This window comes from Hemiscyllium ocellatum, chromosome 28 (assembly GCF_020745735.1).
Source record: "Hemiscyllium ocellatum isolate sHemOce1 chromosome 28, sHemOce1.pat.X.cur, whole genome shotgun sequence".
Classification (NCBI taxonomy): domain Eukaryota; kingdom Metazoa; phylum Chordata; class Chondrichthyes; order Orectolobiformes; family Hemiscylliidae; genus Hemiscyllium; species Hemiscyllium ocellatum.
Genome location: NC_083428.1, coordinates 42,383,909 through 42,402,900, shown reverse-complemented (window position 1 = coordinate 42,402,900; position 18,992 = coordinate 42,383,909). Strand labels below are relative to the sequence as shown.

General features: G+C 39.0%; 1 protein-coding gene across 1 annotated transcript in view; it reads left to right on the top strand.

Moving 5' to 3' along the window:
• sirt6 (sirtuin 6) overlaps window positions 1-18,017 on the top strand; it is a 55,007-nt gene extending 36,990 nt beyond the window's left edge. The window contains exons 4-8 of the mRNA XM_060846088.1: window positions 1,369-1,428; window positions 5,516-5,611; window positions 10,067-10,147; window positions 13,827-13,950; window positions 16,327-18,017. Of these exons, the coding sequence (XP_060702071.1) occupies window positions 1,369-1,428; window positions 5,516-5,611; window positions 10,067-10,147; window positions 13,827-13,950; window positions 16,327-16,680 (715 nt within the window). The 3' untranslated portion in view covers window positions 16,681-18,017. The remainder of the gene's footprint in view (window positions 1-1,368; window positions 1,429-5,515; window positions 5,612-10,066; window positions 10,148-13,826; window positions 13,951-16,326) is intronic.
• Window positions 18,018-18,992: the final 975 nt, after the last annotated feature.

Below are 18,992 nucleotides of genomic sequence, written 5' to 3'. Positions count from 1 at the left end.
GTATACAGTTGAGGGAATAGCTCAGAGAGCGCTCAGTATTGACTTTGCACCTATCAAAGACTATCCATCAAACATGGTCAAAAAACTGTCCTAATGACTACCATCTTTTGACCAACCCCTTTCTTGACCTGCTCAATTTGAGCATGCGTCTAGCTGGAAGCTCCATAGAATAGTTGATGAGTTACTGTTCCTCCATGTTGAACACCAATTGAAAGAGATAGGCAAAGGCAAGATTGTGCAGTTGGTGAGGAGCATCAGTGTGCTTCACAAAATGTGGGTCCATTACACCACTATTTGGTCAAAAGTTGGTTGAACACATGATTAGTGCTTAATATTGCATGTTTACAATTCAGATGCTGATGCAGTCTCTATCTATAAGCTCAAGACTTTCATTCAAATTTGGGCTGATAAGTAGCAAGTGAAATTCGCACCAAGCAAGAATCCGGTAATGACCATCTCCAGCAAAATAGAATCTAACCATCTCCAATTGACATTAAATGCTGCTACCATTGCTGAATCCACCATTATCAATATACTGCGGTTTCAAAAACTGAACTGGAGCAGCCATGGCTCACGAGAAAAGTCAGAGGGTGGGAATTCTGTAGCAAGGAATTCACCACCTGACTCCCCAAAACCTATCCACTATCTACAAGACACCAGGTCTGAAATATGTTCCACTTGTCTGGACAAGTAGTGAACCAACAATTCTAGAAAAGCTTTACATTATTCAAAACAAACAGTCTTATTTGGCCAGCACACATCATCATCTTAAACATGCGATGCCTCCCCCACCTGTGCATAGCATCAACAGTGTGTACTATCTATATGATGTATTGCAATAATTCAATGAGGCTCCTCCAGTAGCATGCTCCATGTCTGAGTCTTCGGCAGTCCAGATCTGAGTCATAGCTGGATCCCAAGTGTGACCTACTCACTCTACTGGCCATATGCTGTCTTCTAATTAAAAACAAAAAGCCCATTTAAAGTCCTTGTATCACTACAATGTTTGTAATCATCTGTATTGTTGAAAACAAAGTCACAGCTTTTTAGGAGCATTCAAATGTAACGGCCATGAATATAAGTTTGTATGGAATAAATCCAGTGAGGAATTCAGGAGAAACTTTTTGCCTGGAAAGTGTTTAGAATGTAAAGAATGAGTTATTGAAGGGAAATGGTCCAGAAGAAGCTGGACAGTAAATCAGATCTGTGGATGGAGTTATTTGAAGTAGGGATGGGAGGTGACACTTGTGAAGTATAAACAGTGCTGTGGACCAGGCGGGCTAAATGATCTGTTTCTGAAATGTAAATTTATGTCAGTACAGGCTAAAACTGAGATGATGTGTTTTCACCTGAGTTTTCTTTCCACAGAGATAAACTGTCAGAACTCCATGGCAACATGTTTGTGGAAGAATGCATGAAATGTGGCAAGTAAGTTTCTCTTTATTTCCGTAACCTCTTCCCCCAGGGTTTAGTAGTTCTGATGCTGCAGTAGCAGCTGGATAGATCTCAAAGGATCTGTGTATCGTTACCCAGTCTGTGCAATGCTTTATTCAGAAACTGAATTAATTATTTTTAAAATTCATTTTAATGAGCTATTGAAAAATCTAAAGTTCTGAGGAGATCAAATATAATTTTGCATTTGTACTACCATTGGACAGTCTACTGATTAATATATTAGCTTACTTTGGGGAAAGTTGCAGAATGTTGTGGAATTTAAGATTTAGTGGATATTAATTCAAAAACTGGACACATTAAAAGGTGAACCCATGCTGCAACATATTCATGGTTCCTGATCAAATCTCCCTCCCTTAGAGCTATTAATGTTGGGGCAGAGGCTAGCATTTGATTCAAAAGATTTCCTAATAATTTGTGGTGCAATTTTCCTCTTTGTCGTCCTCACTTTCTGTGAAGTCTTTGATATGGTCAAACACACTGTCCTCATGAACCTTCCTTCCTTCGCTTTTCAGCTCAATTAGATTGTCCTCGCCTGCTTCCACGTATCCCTGTCCATAAGCAGATAGTATTCCAGAGGTGAAAGTATGTCACCTTTGTAATGAAGAAGGCCATCAATATGTCACCTTTGTAATGAAGGATGCACGTACACATATAAATGGGGTGAATTTGCATTTACAGAATTATATTTGCAAATACATTTTATTCAGCCCAAAAAGCGCACAAACTGCAGGTAGTCAATGCAAGCATTCAATCCATGTAATATTTTGTAAATTCTGCTTTGGAAATAGAGCTAGTTTGACTCAAGATTAGGATGCAGACAGGCTTTAACCTTATACCTTTAATGCATTGTCTGAGCTGAGATGTCACTTTTTTAATATAAAACCTTAAGTTATCTCGAGACTGTGACTTAAAAGAAGTTCTAGGATTTACATATTAATGAACTGAAACCTGCAACCCACTCTAAAAGATACACGACTTAACAGCAATCTAGGTTTGTTCAATATATAATTTCAGTTGCATGACACTGTAATCTTTTGCTCTAAATTCTGTGTCTTATGGTCCTGCTCCACAGCTACCTGATGAAGGAGCAGCGCTCCAAAAGCTAGTGCTTCCAAATAAACCTGTTGGACTATAATCTGGTATTGTGAGTTTTAACTTTGTACACCTAAGCAGCGTGCCTTGGGACTTCTTTCACGTTATTTCTACAAATTCAGTGCTAAACATTTATCATAACTAAACCATTCTTCTGCTCTAAACCACTGGTGAATGAGTAGGTTATCTGTGCTCTGCTTCTAATCTGATCTCTCAACTCGAGAGTGATTTATGAATTTTAAGCTATGCTGTATGATTTTTGTGTACAGTGTACATCTGCTGCAGATATTTCTGGAGGGGAAGGAAGATCCCATTCTGTAGAATCAAACTTAATTTACCTTTTCTTTTAAAATCTTTCTCCCTGCTCCTACCCTGGTGACACATTACATTTTGGAGGCCAGCAAAAAAGTATCTGTTGTTGTCTTCTATAACCTTTTTCAATCCTATGTGTCCATTCTAACCACCCCCGCCCCCATCGCTCCTCCACACACCAGGGGCAGGAAATTAGAATCTGCAGCTTTAGCTGTTTTGATTGGGATCCTTCTCCCCTCAAATAGAACTATTTAAGCAATTTTTTAAGTTGGTCTTTGTTTGGTTCCAAATTTCTTTTGGATTTGTCCAGCCCAGCAGGATTGTTCTATTTATTTATTTATGCCCAATAACATTCCTTACTCAAGCTTTATGTTGTAAAATTGAACTGTTATGACATTTAAACACAACTGGTGGCTTTAATCATGATGCACAACTTCAACGAATGGACAGCATATTGCCAGAGCTGGTACAGCTGTTAGGAAAATCGTGCATGGGAAAGATTGAATGCGCAGCTGAATATTTGCTTCAGTTACATCTTTAAAAGGCTGAGAGCTTTTCATTTTTACTTTGGATATCAAAATATCTGTTTTTTAGTAGCCACTTGCTGCTATTATTTTTAAATGACCACTGAGCTCCATTCTGTTAAGAAATATCTAGTGCAAAGGGGCAGCTTCTCTTGTTGGCTGGGTTATAATGATTGTGTTTGTGCTACCTGAGCAGCATAAATTTGTTTTACATTGACCGACAGCTCCAAAAGCATTTATAAATTATATATTCTGTTCAGTGGTTCTGTTCGCCGAGCTGGAAGTTTTTGTTATACACTGAAATTATACATTGAAAAGTTGATTGTCTGTTAAGTCTTTCATCTGTTAGAACACTGATAGTTTCACTTCTTGTATAATTTCAGTTACATCACACTGTAAATTTTTGCTATAAATTCTGTTACGATTGAGTCCTCCACACCCACCTGATGAAGGAGCGATGCTCCGAAAGCTAGTGTGCTTCCGATTAAACCTGTTGGACTATAACCTGGTGTTGTGTGATTTTTAACATTGTTCCAACAATGCCTCTTGCCTCCAACCTGTTTCTATCAAAAGTCTGTTCATAGAAACGACACTTATCTTCAATGAAGTGTAACTGTTAAATTATCTTGAGTGAGTTATCAGAGAGTAGCCAGGATGTTTGTTAGGGTTTGAGTATTCTTTGAGCATCTTGTGTTCTTGCTTCCACTGTAGTTTTCATAAACAACTGTCTCTGAACCCAAAATCTGTACCTTTACTGTTTGCAGATATAAACAAACAATTTGTGTTTATACAGCCCAATCATGTGGTAAAATATTCCATGGCCTTCTGCAAAAGCATTAGCCAAAGAAAACTTGGCATTGAGTTATGTAAAGAGATAGCAGAACAGATGATCAAACAATTAGGAAAGGTGGAGGGTTTCAGCATTGAGAGATAATGAAGTGGATAAGTTTAGGGAGAGAAAATTCAAAGTGTGAGCCCAAGAGTACTGAAACGCTGCCACCAATGTTAAGGTGAGGCAAGAGAGTAATGCAATAGAGACAGTAAAAGGAAAACACTTGAAAGAATTTAAATCTGTTTTGTTTGTTTCTAGATGTGTTAAATTGGCTTTAATAACTTCAGCTACAGTTAAGTCAGCTAACTGATGCTCCTGGTGGGACTATCCATTCAGTATGTGCATCTCTTGTGTTTTTGTGAGTCAATAACTCAGCATGTAATATTTTTATCAAGGTCTGTTGGTTTCTGTGTTCATGTGAGCTAGGCACAGCCTGCACATAAACACCATCTATTCCAATTAGCTACTTCTCAGGATGCATTTACCACTCACTGTTTGTTAGGAGGTGGGATGTTAACAAGCCCTGTTGTTTTTGCAGAACTAAAGACAGAAAGCCTGTAGATCAGTAGTTGTTGGCAAGAGTTAGAGAGAGACAATTTTGAACAGGAGTTTTCAAAAATGTAAAGAAATGATGCTAGAAATCGGAAACAAAAACAGAAATTGCTGGCAAAACTCTGCAAGTCTGACAGCATCTGTGGAGAGCAGCAACATCTGTTCTGAAGAAGGATCACTGGACCCAACACATTAATTCTGCTTTCTCTTCCCAAAAATGCCAGACTTCCTGAGCTTTTCCAGCAATTTCTGTTTTTGAACAGGAAATAGTGATTCATTTAGATCATGGCTGATCTTCATCCTCACTCTATTTTGTATCTTGGCTTCACTTCCTTTGTTACAAAAACCTGTCACTCAATTTTCTGTCGAGTCCCAACATCAGCTTTTTGGGAACAACATTCCAGATGTTTGCTACTTTTTCCTGACATTGCACTTCAATGCCCTACTCTACTTTTGAAGATGCATCTTCTTGTTTTGTACTCCCAATTAAAAGTATTTCCTTCTCATTATCAAATCTTTTAAAGTGTTCATTTTGATCACCCGTTTGACCCTCTTGTCTAGGTTTTATTCTGTTCGTAAAGTAATTTGTTTACTTTTTTTTAGGTTTTAAGAACGATTTGTAAACTTTGTTACCAGGTGGAATGCCAGATGGAAATGAAGGCCAACAGTATCGTGCATAAAGATATGATATTTTGACACGAGTTTTCCCACAAGGTAGTTTGACAATCCACTGGTTCTTCTCCTGCAGGCAGTATGTTCGAGAGACAGTAGTGGGAACAATGGGATTGAAAACAACTGGCCGATTATGCGATGTTAAAAAGGCACGTGGTCTTCGAGCGTGCAGGTATGGGATTCCTGTTCATGTTATATAATATATTGTCTTCATATGTTGAATAATTGTGGTGTATTTTGGTACTTTGGCAGGTCACCTTTCATATCTCAGTTAATTTTTACTTCATTTCATTGCACTTTTTTGTTTGCATCCACCTTAAACTGTTAGTCTTGCTAGTGTAGAGTTCTACAGATATCGATCATTTACCTAAAACGCACCTAAAAAGGGCACATTTGGAAGTTAGGTTAAATGTTGAATGCTGGCAGGTTCATTAACTGTAGAGAGCATCACTGCCTCATAAGTTCATAAGGTAATAGGGACAGAATTAGGCCATTTGGCCCATTCAGACTATTCCGCCATTCGATCATGACTGATATGCTCCTTACCATTTTCTTGCCATCTCCCCATAACCCTTCAACCCATTATCAATTAAAAATCTGTCTAACTCCTCCGTAAATTTACCCACTGTCCCAGCATCCACTGCATATTGGGCTAGCGAATTCCACAGATTCACAACCCTTTGGGAGAAGTAGTTTCTCCTCAACTCTTCTACTGAAGAGGATCTGCTCCATGTATATTTTATCCATATCTTTTATCATCTTGATAGCTCAATTTGATCTCCCCTCATTCTTTTAAATTCGTGAGTGTATAAGCCTGAACTGTTCAACCTTTCTTCATCCAACAAACTCTTCCTCTCTGAGCTCAATCTAGTGAACTTCTTCTGAGCTACGTCCAATGCCCGTATATCTTTTCTCAAATAAGGGGACCTAAACTGTGCATAGTTCTCCAGGTGCGGTCTCACCAATGGCTTGGATGGTTGCAACAGTACTTCCTTACCTTTTATATTCTATTCCTTTAGCTATAAACCCAACATGTCTTTTGCTTTTTTTATTATCTGCTGTATCTGCATGCTGGTTTTCTGTGACTCATGAACGAGACCTTCCAGCTCCCTCTACACTGGAGCATCCTGAGTTCTATATCCATTTGTAAGGTTCTTATTTCCTCATTGCAGTTTACTGTCCCACATACTTTTGTGTCATCTGCAAATTTGACTAAGATGCCTTCTAATCATATTTCCAGGTCGTTGATGTAAATTGTAAATAGCTGGGGACCAAGGACCAAACCCACTAGTTACTACTTGCTATCCTGAAAAAAAAGCCATTTATTGCGACTCTTCCTTCTGTCCATCAGCCAGTCACCTATGCAAGCTAATAAATTCACCCTAATCCCTTATGATCCAATCTTGTGAATTATCCTTTTGTGTGGTACCTTACCTTCATGCCTTCCAGAAGTCCAGATATATTACATCTATAGAATCCCCATTCTCCATTTTGCTTGTTTTATCTTCGAAGAACTCTAGCAAATCAGTCAAACATGATTTTCCCTTCATAAACCATACTGACTCTGATGGATAGAGTTTCGACTTTGTAAATGTTCTTATCTTGCTTCCTTGATAATTGATTTTAACACTTACCCGACAACAGATATTAAACTAACTGGTCTATAATGATAGGAGGATGATACTTGATTTCCATTAGACTTGCTCAATTTCATTTCCACAACTTATCTTCACAAAGAAAAGCAAAACAAGAATTCTCACCTTCTCATGTGAATCGGCCATCTTTCTTGATGGTTTATAACTATTCTTCAGCACTTCTAACCACCTCCACTTCAGCGAAAGCTTAAAGCATTTTCAGCTTCCTTTAATAAACAAAATAGTCTTTTCATTTCCTTCTTTTTCCAAAACCCCTCTGCCTGCATTTGAGGTTTTTCAATTTTATCGTTCAAAGCCAACTAGGACATGGCCTCAGTCCCCAAAGTTAAGGGTGTATAAATTTATGTTTATAAAGTTTATGTGAATATAGATGTTGTCTATCAACCTGTTCAGAGATGTTATTATATACGTTGGGAGCTGGGCGCATGTACATATACATCAAACGTAGCATATCACTACACACTCCCGACCAGAAGTCAAGATAGCTCAAATGTGCCTACAGTAATCTGTTGGTTGATAAGTGATGATTACAATAATTTTTATTTATACAGTTTCAAAAATCTGCAAAACGTAGTTGTATGACATGTTTAATTTCAAATGTTTTGAAAAAAATGCAATGACAAGATGCAGCAAAGACTTAACACAATATGTGGTGATGTCTGTACCTGCATGTGCAGTCTCAATGGTTATAATCCCTGCATACAGGACAAATGTCATTAATAGAGAGCTTAAACCATAATTAAACAGATATACTCACTCCTAACATTGGTAACTGTGAGATATTGCATACTAGCAGTAACTAACTAACGTAACTAACCCACTCACAAGCGTTTTATATTTCCTAGTTTCAAGTGCTTCATGTTCATTCATTCATAACTCCTTTACTAACCCACTCACTAAGCAAACACTGTTCACATTTCCCTGCTATAACATGATTTTATTCATTCATAAAACCGCGGTTCTGTAGTATATTTTACTATCATAGGATGGACTGAATTAAAACAATCCTTTCTAATCAAAACAACCCTTTCAAATTCTCTATTGCATTTTTACACCCTATCAGTCCTTGCTACAAGCCGGGTTTAGGCTTATTTACCTCTGTATAAGTGTAGCATATTCAGAGCAACACCATCCCTGCTATCATTTCTTTATGAAAGATTATAATGTAATCAACCCTTACCAACTGTTTCTCGGATCTGAATAGATGACAGAATGTCAAACGTTTTCCCCAATTGGTATGTACTTGTTAAATACCTTTTAACTGGGCCATTATTCTTTTAAGAAATTAACTGTCAAAACATGTGAAAATGCATGAATGAATGAAACTCACACCAGCAAATAAAAAAACAAATCTCACAACCCAGTTGCAGTAATCAGTTTAATATCCTTCATTGTTTTATTAAGTACAGGTAAAATTTCTAACTTGTTTAGCGCGTGGAGCATATACTGTATTTTTTACTAACATTTACTAACTTAAAAGACAAAAGGACCAACACCTCTTAATTAAGCAAGCAAACTGGACAGACGCTCTTAATCCTATCAGGAGTAGCATCCAGCACTTAGCACATATTTTAATCCATCTCCTGTGTCCCAGGACAGAAGGCCCTCAAACCTTTGTGTATTATAAATAAAACAATGTAACACCATAGTAATGGAATAGGGTGTAAGTTTGCTCGCTGAGCTGTAGGTTTGATATCCAGACGTTTCATTACCTGGCTCGGTAACATCATCAGTGGCGACCTCCAAGTGAAGCGAAGCTGTTGTCTCCTGCTTTCTATTTATATCTTTCTCCTGGATGGGGTTCCTGGGGTTTGTGGTGATGTCATTTCCTGTTTGTTTTCTATGGGGTTGATAGATGGCATCTCGATCAAGGTGCTTGTTTATGGCGTTGTGGTTGGAGTGCCAGGCCTTGAGGAATTTTATGGCATGTCTTTGCTTAGCCTGTCCCAGGATGGATGTGTTGTCCCAGTCGAAATGTTTTTTTTCATCCGAGTGGAGGGCTACGAGGGAGAGAGGGTCGTGTCTTTTTGTGGCTAGCTGGTGTTTGTGTATCCTGGTGGCTAACTTTCTTCCTGTGCGTCCTACGTAGTGTTTGTGGCAGTCCTTGCATGGAATTTTGTAGATGACATTGGTTTTGTCCATGGGTTGTACTGGGTCTTTTAAGTTTGTAAGTTTTTGTTTGAGTGTGTTGGTGGGTTTGTGTGCTACTAGGATTCCAAGGGGTCTTAGTAGTATGGCTGTCATTTCTGAAATTACTTGATGTATAGTAAGGTGGTTAGGGTTTCTGGCTGTGTTTGGTCTGCTTGTCGTGGTTTGTTCTTGAGGAATCTGTGGACTGTATCTTTTGAGTATCCGTTCTTCTTGAATACGTTGTATAGGTGGTTCTCCTCTGTTTTCCGAAGTTCGTCTGTGCTTCAGTGTGTGGTAGCTTATTGGAATAGTGTTCTGATATAGCTTTGTTTGTGTGTGTTGGGATGGCTGCTGGTGTAGTTACGTATTTGGTCAGTGTTTGTTGGTTTTCTGTATACACAGGTTTGTAGTTCTCCATTGTCCTTTCTTTCAACTGTGACGTCCAGGAATCTGCAGCACAGACGAACTTCGGAAAACAGAAGTTGCTCAGCGAGCAAACCTACACCCTAAACCTCAACCTGAGCTACAAACCTTGCAAAATAATAATGGAATTTTAATATATTTAAGAACTGTGCATAAATAGGCTTGTGTAAGAACTGTATTCCGGGGTTCTATTGTGCCTTGAACTTTGTGCAACTTGCGATTGATGAACATTGATTTCTGTCGTTATTTGAACACAATCCCACATTACTTACTATGACTCCTATTAGTTCCAAATGCAGCATAGTTATTGCTGCCTGTGAGTATTTCTTGATTAATGCTTTTATGATGGTCATTGTGTTTCTAGCAGCAGAAGTCTTGATGGTGCTGCAGAAATTGATGTTTTAAACTTTTGTTTCCAGAGGAAAGTTACGAGATACAATTTTGGATTGGGAAGATGCATTACCTGAACGGGACCTCAGTTTGGCAGATGAAGCTTGCAGGTACATACAACACAAATCAGTGGCAGACATTGCCAGAATGTTGGGGACGTTTTTAACTTCTGTTTTCTTTTATTTACTAATTTTGAAGAGAATGGTCCTTTTTTTAAGTAAGGGCAGTTGTTCTCCTAATTAGTTTGGGTATTATTCCCCACAGGTGAACTTGCAGGTTCCATTGCTAAATCTTGACAACATTTTTGGCATCAGTTTGAGGTTCAGTGCATCAAGTCTAGTCAGTTATTCAATGAGATCATGGCTGATCTGATAATCCTCAACTCCACATTCCTGTCTTATCCCCGCAACACTTGATTTCCTTACTAATTAAAAATCAACCCAGCCTTGACAGCATTGTGCAATAAAGAATTCCCATAGATTCATTGCCCTTTGAGAAAGTCCTCCTCATCTCTATCTTAAATGGGTGACCCCTTACTCTTAAAATATATCCTCCCATAAAGGGAAACAACTTCTCTGCAACTGCCCTGTCAAGCCTCTTAAGAATCTCATGTGTTTCTCATTGTTCTGAGATGCCAGTAACACTGTAGAACAAACTGACTTGGCAGCATCCTGTGAGGAAGAGTCAGCTACCGAAAACATTAACTCCATTGTTTTTCCAGTAATATCTGTTTTTGTTTCTGATTTAGAATATTCACAGTTCTTTCAGTTTTAACAAACTGACTTAATAGACCAATTCAACAGCAGCATCCACTTTGTCCAGTGCCTTGTGGACATCACCTGATTGGCAGACTATGTTTTTAACCAGCGTAACTCAAACAGATAATCTAACCACAATATCAAAGGACTGTTTACCTTGAGGAACTCATAACGTCTTTGAAGCTATCCACACAACCCAGTTAGAACTTCTGCGGACCAGTGCAGTTTGTGAACTCTTGAGATATTTTTTCTATTTCTCACCGCTAACCAGGCTACTGATGAGAGTTCTGGTGCCACTAGCTCTATTCTGAATCAGATTAATATATGCATCACTGCCCGAGTGTTTGCCTCTGGGCAAATGATTCTCTGACAGTGATGCCAAACTGTGGTTTAGTTCTTCTCTAAGCCAGCAGGCAGTTTGAAATTTGGATTAAAATTTCTTGTTTCGAATGGTGTATCAAGTCAGTTGTGCCAGTTGAGCTCTTTGGTCAATTTTTCTATTTCTCATTTGTCGCGTGTTTAATTGTTATCTTTCTATCTAGTTATCCTGGACTTCCATCATGTGCTAGTCACATGCCACAAAAGCTTTTTCTTCTGGTACATTGTCAACATGTCTGTGTACCAATTACAATGTTCAGATGGTGCTACCATGGCATTTCCTTACCCACTTATCATAGACCTGAAAATAAAATTTGTTGCATAAATACTAAATAACATTTCAATTCTGGAAAAATGTCACATTTGTCCAAACCCTCTTTTAATCTATTCATTAGCTATTTTACCCATTCTTCAAACAACGCCTCATTCACAAAATCAAGCCTGAAGGTCCTTCTGATGTTAGTCAAAATACTCTTGCTGCCTTTTTTCAGATGACCACAAAATTGCACAAACATTTTAGCCATGATCTAGTAGAGATCATAACAGGTTTGAAGGGCTGAATGGCTTATTTCAGTTCCCAGTAATCCCCTCCACTTCTTTATTCATTGAGTTATGGTTCTGAGTCCAACAACTATTCTGTATCACCAGTGAACAGTGGAGGTACCACTATCTAAAAGGGCTTGGAAACGGATGTTTCCAGTTTACTGTCAGCAGCCCAGGGTTCCAGGAAGGTTATCAGAAATTGCAGTAGAATCTTGATCAGCTGGGAAAATAGGCTGAGAAATGGAAAATGGAGTTTAATATAGATAAGTTTAAGGTAGTGCATTTTGGAAAGCCAGATCAAGGTAGGAGTTTCATGGTGAGTGGTAGGGCCTTAAAGAATGTAGTGGAACTAAGGGATCTTGGAGTTCAGGTGCATGGTTCTCTGAAAGTGGAGTCACAGGTAGACTGGGCAGCGAAGAAAACTTTTGGCACACTTACCTTCATCAGTCAGGGTATTGTGTATAAATGTTGGGAAGTTATGTTGCAGTTGTACAGGGGAACGGTGAGGCCACACTTGAAGTATTGTGTTCACTTTTGGTCTCGTTGCTGTAGGAAGGATGTTATTAAATTGGAAAGAGTGCAGAAGAAATGTACAAGGACTTTGCCAAGACTCGACAGTCTGAGTTATAGGGAGAGGTTGAACCAACTAGGATTTCTTTTTCTTTAGATCATAGAAGACTGAGGGGGTAACCTTATAGGAATGTATAAGATCATGAGAGACATGGCTAGAGTGAATGCACTCAGTCTTTTTCCCAGCTTTGGGGAGTTAAAGACGAAAGGGCATCAGTTTAAGATTTTTTTTTACACAGAATATGGTACGCATATGGAATGAGCTGCTAGCAGAAGTGGTTGAGACGGGTACATTAACAACATTTAAAAGGCATTTGGACAAATAATCGATAGGAAAGGTTTAGAAGAATATGGGCCAAGTGAAGGGAAATGGGGTTAGCGTGAATAGACATTTTGTTCGGCATGGACCAGTTTGGGCTGAAGGGCCTGTCTCACTGCTGTAGGACTCTATGACTGTATAACTTCACCATTCTTTTGATGATCTTATCTCAGACCTGGCTACCCTCTGTTTTCATCTCATTCTTGTTTTCCAAAAAAGAAGGGTTTTTAAATAGCCCTCCATGACCAAAGTCAGAATGATTGCAAACTGCTTTGTAGGCAGTAAATTGTACAGTGCAGTCCTACAAACAGCAATTTGATAAATAAGCTGATGTTTTTGTTTTCCCGTGATTTGGCACGGTGGCTCAGTGGTTAGCACTGCTGCCTCATAGCGCCAGGAACATGGTTTCAATTCCCACCTCGGGCAATTGTCTGTGTTGAGTTTTCACATTCTCCCCGTGTCTGTGTGGGCTTCCTCTGGGTGCTTTGGTTTCTTACCACAATCCAAAGATGTGCAGATTAGGTGAACTGGCCATGCTAAATGCCCATAGTGTTCAGGGATGTGTAGGTTAGGTGCATTAGTCATGGGAAATGTCAAGTAATTGGGTTGGGAAATGGGTCTGGGTGGGATATTCTTCAGAGTGAGCATATTGAGCCAAAGGGCCTTATTCCACACTGTAGGGATTCTTTGATTCAATCATTCTTTCTGCCTTTACTTTAAGCTGATTGTTGTGCTATTCCCCACTGCAGTCATCAGCTTCCCCACTCAATCCTGTGTCTCAACTGTGCAATGTTCACTACATGTGACACTTCACTCTTTCTTTCCTTTGAGAAAGAAGCTAGCAAAATTAATCTCAGACAGCATAAACTTTAATCAAAAACATTATTTAGAGCAACTTGTATAAGTTGGGAAATATGTTGGTATTTTTCAGAGCAATCATAAAAGACTGCAGTGGGGAATTATACTAAGTACCAATGGATTTGAAAATCTGTAGTTAATTTTACCACTGAAGTCATAAAATAAAATAGAAATCTTTTTTAAAAAGTATTTTTAATATGTTCAACATTTTAAAATTCAAATATTTCAGTCTGAGTGCTGCTGTGCTTTGTTAAATAGTTATGTATGAATTGTGATGTGAATACCAAGTTTTTAAATCCTCTGTTGCAAAAATAGATCTTTGCAGATTTTATGTTTCCTCTTCTCTCCCTCCCCCTGTTACAGAAAGTCTGATCTAGCCATTGCACTGGGGAGTTCTCTTCAGATCAAACCAAGCAGCAATCTGCCATTCAGTACAAAAAAGAGAGGAGGAAAGCTGGTTATTGTAAACCTTCAGGCCACAAAACTGGTAAGTGTAAATAATTCAGGGAGTGAGGGTTCAGGTTTCACTGTGAAGATTTGTAATTTGAAGTTGGTTTTTAAAAGAAATCTGGAAACAAACATAACCAGTTCAAGTATATGTCGGGATTGTGGGAGCATGTCGTTCTTATCCATTTGAAAATGCCACACTCTCAACTGTTGACTGAAGTAGAGTTGCCTGTCAGTTGTGTCTAGGGAAACTAAGGATGGCAAATAAATTCTGTGCTTACCAGTGACACTCAAATGATTTGGGGAAAAGAAATATCTCGTTCTTTCCCAGTCTAGCTTACATATGATTCTGGACCCCAACAATTTGACTCTTGACTTCAGTCAGAAATAGCCAGACAGGGCACTGAGCTGTATTCAACTAAGTGGCTCAGTACCACTTTAAGGGCAGTTCAAGATTTGCAATGAAAGTTGATTTAACCATTCAGTTAGCTGCGCCCAGTAAATGAATTGTTAAAAATGACTTGGTTATTATCTCATTGCTGTTTGAGCAACCCCCTGTTTACCTAAGATGGCTACATGGTTTCCTACATTAGCAACCGTAGCTAAACTATACAAAACACTGGTGCGGCCACACTTGGAATATTGTGTACAGTTCTGGTCACCCCATTACAGAAAGGATGTGGAAGCATTGGAAAAGGTGCAGAGGAGATTTACCAGGATTTTGCCAGGTCTGGAGGGAAAGTCTTATGACGAAAGGCTGAGAGACTTGGGTCTGTTCTCATTGAAATGAAAAAGGCTAAGGGGGATTTGATAGAGACATACACGATGATCAGAGGATTAGATAGGGTTGACAGAGAAAGACCTTTTTCCTGGGTGATGACGTCAGCTTGTATGAGAGTGCGTAACTACAAATTGAGGGGTGATAGATTTAAGACAGATGTCAAAGGCAAGTTCTTTACGCAGAGAGTGGTAAGGGCGTGGAGTGCCCTACCTGCTAATGTAGTCAGCTCAGCCACATTAGGGAGATTTAAACAATCCTTTGATAAGCACGCGGATGATGATGAGATAGTGTAGGGGAAGAACTGAGAATAGTTCAGAGGTCGGCGCAACATCGAGGGCCAAAGGGTCTGTTCTGCGCTGTATTGTTCTATGTTCTAAACTTCAAAGTGCTTTATTGGCTATTAAAAAAACTTTAGGCTGTTTTGAAATCATGGGAAATGTGCATGCAAGTCTCCTTTTCCATTCTGTATATGGATTTGTAAGTTAAGTTGTACATTTCAGTGTAATATCCTCTCCAGTGCCAGTCAGAAAGGTTTTTGGATGCTGAGTGCATTCATCCAACATAAGAATGGAATAGAATCCTTACACTGTCTAAACAGGCCATTTGGCTCAATAAGTCCACACTGACCCTCCAAACAGTAGCCCACCCAGACTCATGCCCTTCTCAATTACTCTATGTTTACTCCTGACTAATGCACCTGATCTACACATCCCTGTACACTATAGGCAATTAACCTAACTTGCACATCTTTTGGATTTGGGAGGAAACTGGAACACCCAGAAGAAAGCCTCGCAGACACAGGGAGAATGTGCAAATTCCACACAGATAGATGTCCAAAGCTAGAGTCAAACTTGGGTCCCTGGCGCTGTGAGGCAGCAGTCTAACCATTGAGCCACCAGGACGCAAGTGTACATACCAATAAAACTCAGGGTTGGTTCCCAGCAACAAAGCTGATATTCCTTCCTGCATCGAACATGTAGATTGACATGGCACCTTTTGTTATCTGACCTATCTGTCAATACTGTAATTATGTCACTTCACCAGTGTCCAATGTGAACCTTGTATGCTAGTTTATGTGTAGCCATGAGCAGCCTTAGTTCGTTGAATTTATCAAGGATTGCACTTTGCATGTTTGGAATTTTTCATTGACATGTTTAGATACTGTGCTTTTTGATAACTGTAGAAACACAAATTTTTTGCTCAGTTTCTTTTGTTGAAAGGGCAGTGAAGCAGATTCAGTAGTAATTTCCAAAAGGAATTGAACAGATACATGAAAAGAAAAGTTTGTCATTGCTGCATGATGGGCTAAATGGTCATATACAAGTTTCTACGGTTTTAATGCTTTATCTGTGGCCGAGTTGGGAACTGGGTGGAATTTGAAACCTAAAGCTGATAGCGTTAGTTATCAGAAGGGTTTTGTGAAAATGAAGATTTCCTGGGCAGTTTGTGCCACCTTTAACACTCAGTTGTTCAGCCAGATATCAAAGTGAGTTGTGTTTAGTCACCTAATTCGTGAAAATTATTACAGTATTTAATCTTGGATCTCTCATGCTCAATGACATGATACTGATTATTTCATTAGCCTAATCCACCCTCTGTACAGCATTTTAAATTGTTTCCTCCTTGTAACCACAGGACAGACATTCAGATCTTCGGATATTCAGTTATGTTGATGAAGTGATGGGCAAACTAATGAAGCATCTTGGCATCGAAATTCCCAAATGGGAAGGGCCACAGGTGGTGGAGACAGCAGAGGCAATTAAACCTGAAATGGGAATGCTACTTCCTGTCAAGACCGACCTCGACAGTAAACCTAAAATCAAGGTCAGGAGACAAAGTAGAGACACTGAGGAAGAAGGGGCAAGTGGATCCGAATCACTGCTGCTGGACTCTTCAAAGCCCAATGGCTCCTTTAAGCAAGATTGCCAAGAGATGGACTGTAACACTTTTGATTCTAAACGCATCAAACTCGAACCTGTTATGGTGTGAAATATGTTTTTGCAATACTTCAGGACTTTTTTTCTACAAATATGAATGTTTAATTGTATCTTTATATTTAACTGTGTTAAACTCTGTGCTAAATGCAGCAAATCTGGCTGCTGGTGACTTTCCACAGTTTTTAAAGGAAGAATAAGTTGAACCCTAAGGCAAAAGGGTCCTTTTTAATTGTAGATCTAAAGAAAGCACCACTGGAACCTTCATTCTGAAGCATGCTAAAGGGGACGTTAGGAATATTTGAGCATTAATTAGTATGATTTATACAGATTTAAATAGCAAGCTGCAGACCTGGAGTTTATGTAATGTCAAGGATGGCTTTGGGATTTTACAGCTACATCATCTGTGATGGTGGTACGTTTGATACTTTTTTAAGTAACAAAGATTTTTTTTTCTGTTCAGTGCTTTAAGCTTTCTGCACTTGTCATACATCCATGGCCACAGTATGGTGCTGCAGAAGAATGATGTTTGGAGTGTTGTGAATTATAAAGTTAAACACCAACATTTGACAGGATTTTGCTCATTCAGATGAGTCACATGAAATTAAGGTCTAACAAGGGACTTGATGCCTCCTTTAATTTCCAGCCCATTGAGCCAGTTTCCTTAAAGTACAATTAAGCTGAATTAGTCATCCGCTTGATAAAATTACTTTTTGGTTTTGATTTGAAGGTTACTCATGTATTTATAATCTGGGCACCGTGCTTTTCATTGTGATATTTCCCATTCAGATTTAAATTTAATTTCTCTACAGATGCCAGTAACTTTTTTATAAATTTATTTCCCAAAAGTTAATCTGCTATGAGTGAATATTGATTCTGTACTTCAAATTATGTAGCAGATAATCATGTCATAGTCTCAAAGGATTTCACACATTAAAGTGCTCTGATTTTTATGCAGACAAGCCCAACTAACAACAAATGTGAAACCAAATAAATATTGAATAATTCAATGCTAATGCATTGGATCATAAGCAAACTTTATCAATTCCAATTGAGTGAACTTAATCCTATGTTTTTAATTGTCTTGAATTCTGTTCAGTGTTACAATTACTGCGTTTGTATGTATAATAGAAAACTCCAATTGTTAACTTGGTGCCAGTGGTCACAATATCACACCTGAATACGGGTATGTGTTCAATTTCCACTCCAGAACCCTGAGCGCATATCCCTAGTTTGATGTTCCATTGCAGTGCTGAACAAGCTCTTCCAGCTGAGTTGTAACTTTTCAAGATCCCATGATGCAGTGTCGAAGAAAGTGGGAGTTATTTCTGATCTTCTAACCAATATGTATCTCTTAGCCAACTTTATTAAAACTACAGATTATTTGCTGTTGTCATATTGTTATTTATAGGAGTTGCCTGTGCAGAAAATGACTGCCACATTTCCTGTCATACATGATTGACAATACTTGAAAAGTACTTCATTGTCTGTAAAGCACTTTGAATCACCCTGACATCATAAAATGTATTGTCAAATGCAAGTCACTTTTGTTTTCTTGAAAGCAGTAAAGCTTCGTGTAAATCTAAAAGTTTTCAGTGTAAACAGGCGTTAGTTAAGTAAATATAACATCAAAGCAGACTGCTCACCCTGGGTAATGGTGTTGATTCTTCATCTGCCCCATTTGAGCTTTTCAATTATGTCTTCCTATTTCCATTCCTAATGCACTTGTTTGTAAGAACTTCCTTGCAGTATTTGGCAGTTGGGCCCCACGAGCCTGGATAGCTAATCTGATTGTGACCTCAATTCCATTTTCTTGCCTTTCCACTGCACAGCCCCTACCACCACCACCACCTCTAAAGAATTTGTCATCAAAGGTTTCTCTGTCTTGAATGGATATGATGATCTAACCTCCATTACTTTCTGGGGAAGACAACCTCTGAAAGAAAACGGATAGCATGGTGTCTCAGTAGTGGCACTGCTGCCTCAGCACCAGGGACCCGGGTTCGATTTCAGCCTCCGCCAACTGTGTGGAATTTGCACATTCTCTCCGTGTCTGCGTGGGTTTTCTCCAGGTGCTCCAGTTTCCTCCCACAGTCCAAAGATGTGCAGGCTAGATGTATTGATCGTGCTACTTTGCCCATTGTGTTCAGGGATGTGTAAGTTAGGTGCATTATTCAGGGGTAAATGTAAAGTAATAGGGTAGGGGAATGGGTTTGGATGGGTTGCTCTTTGGAGGGTCAGTGTGGACATATTGGGCCAGATGGCCTGTAAGGATTTGAAATAAACGTATCACAGTTTTAAATAGGAGAACTCCAGTTTTTAAACTGTCTCCCCACATTCTGAACTTCCGTATAAGGGGAACCACCC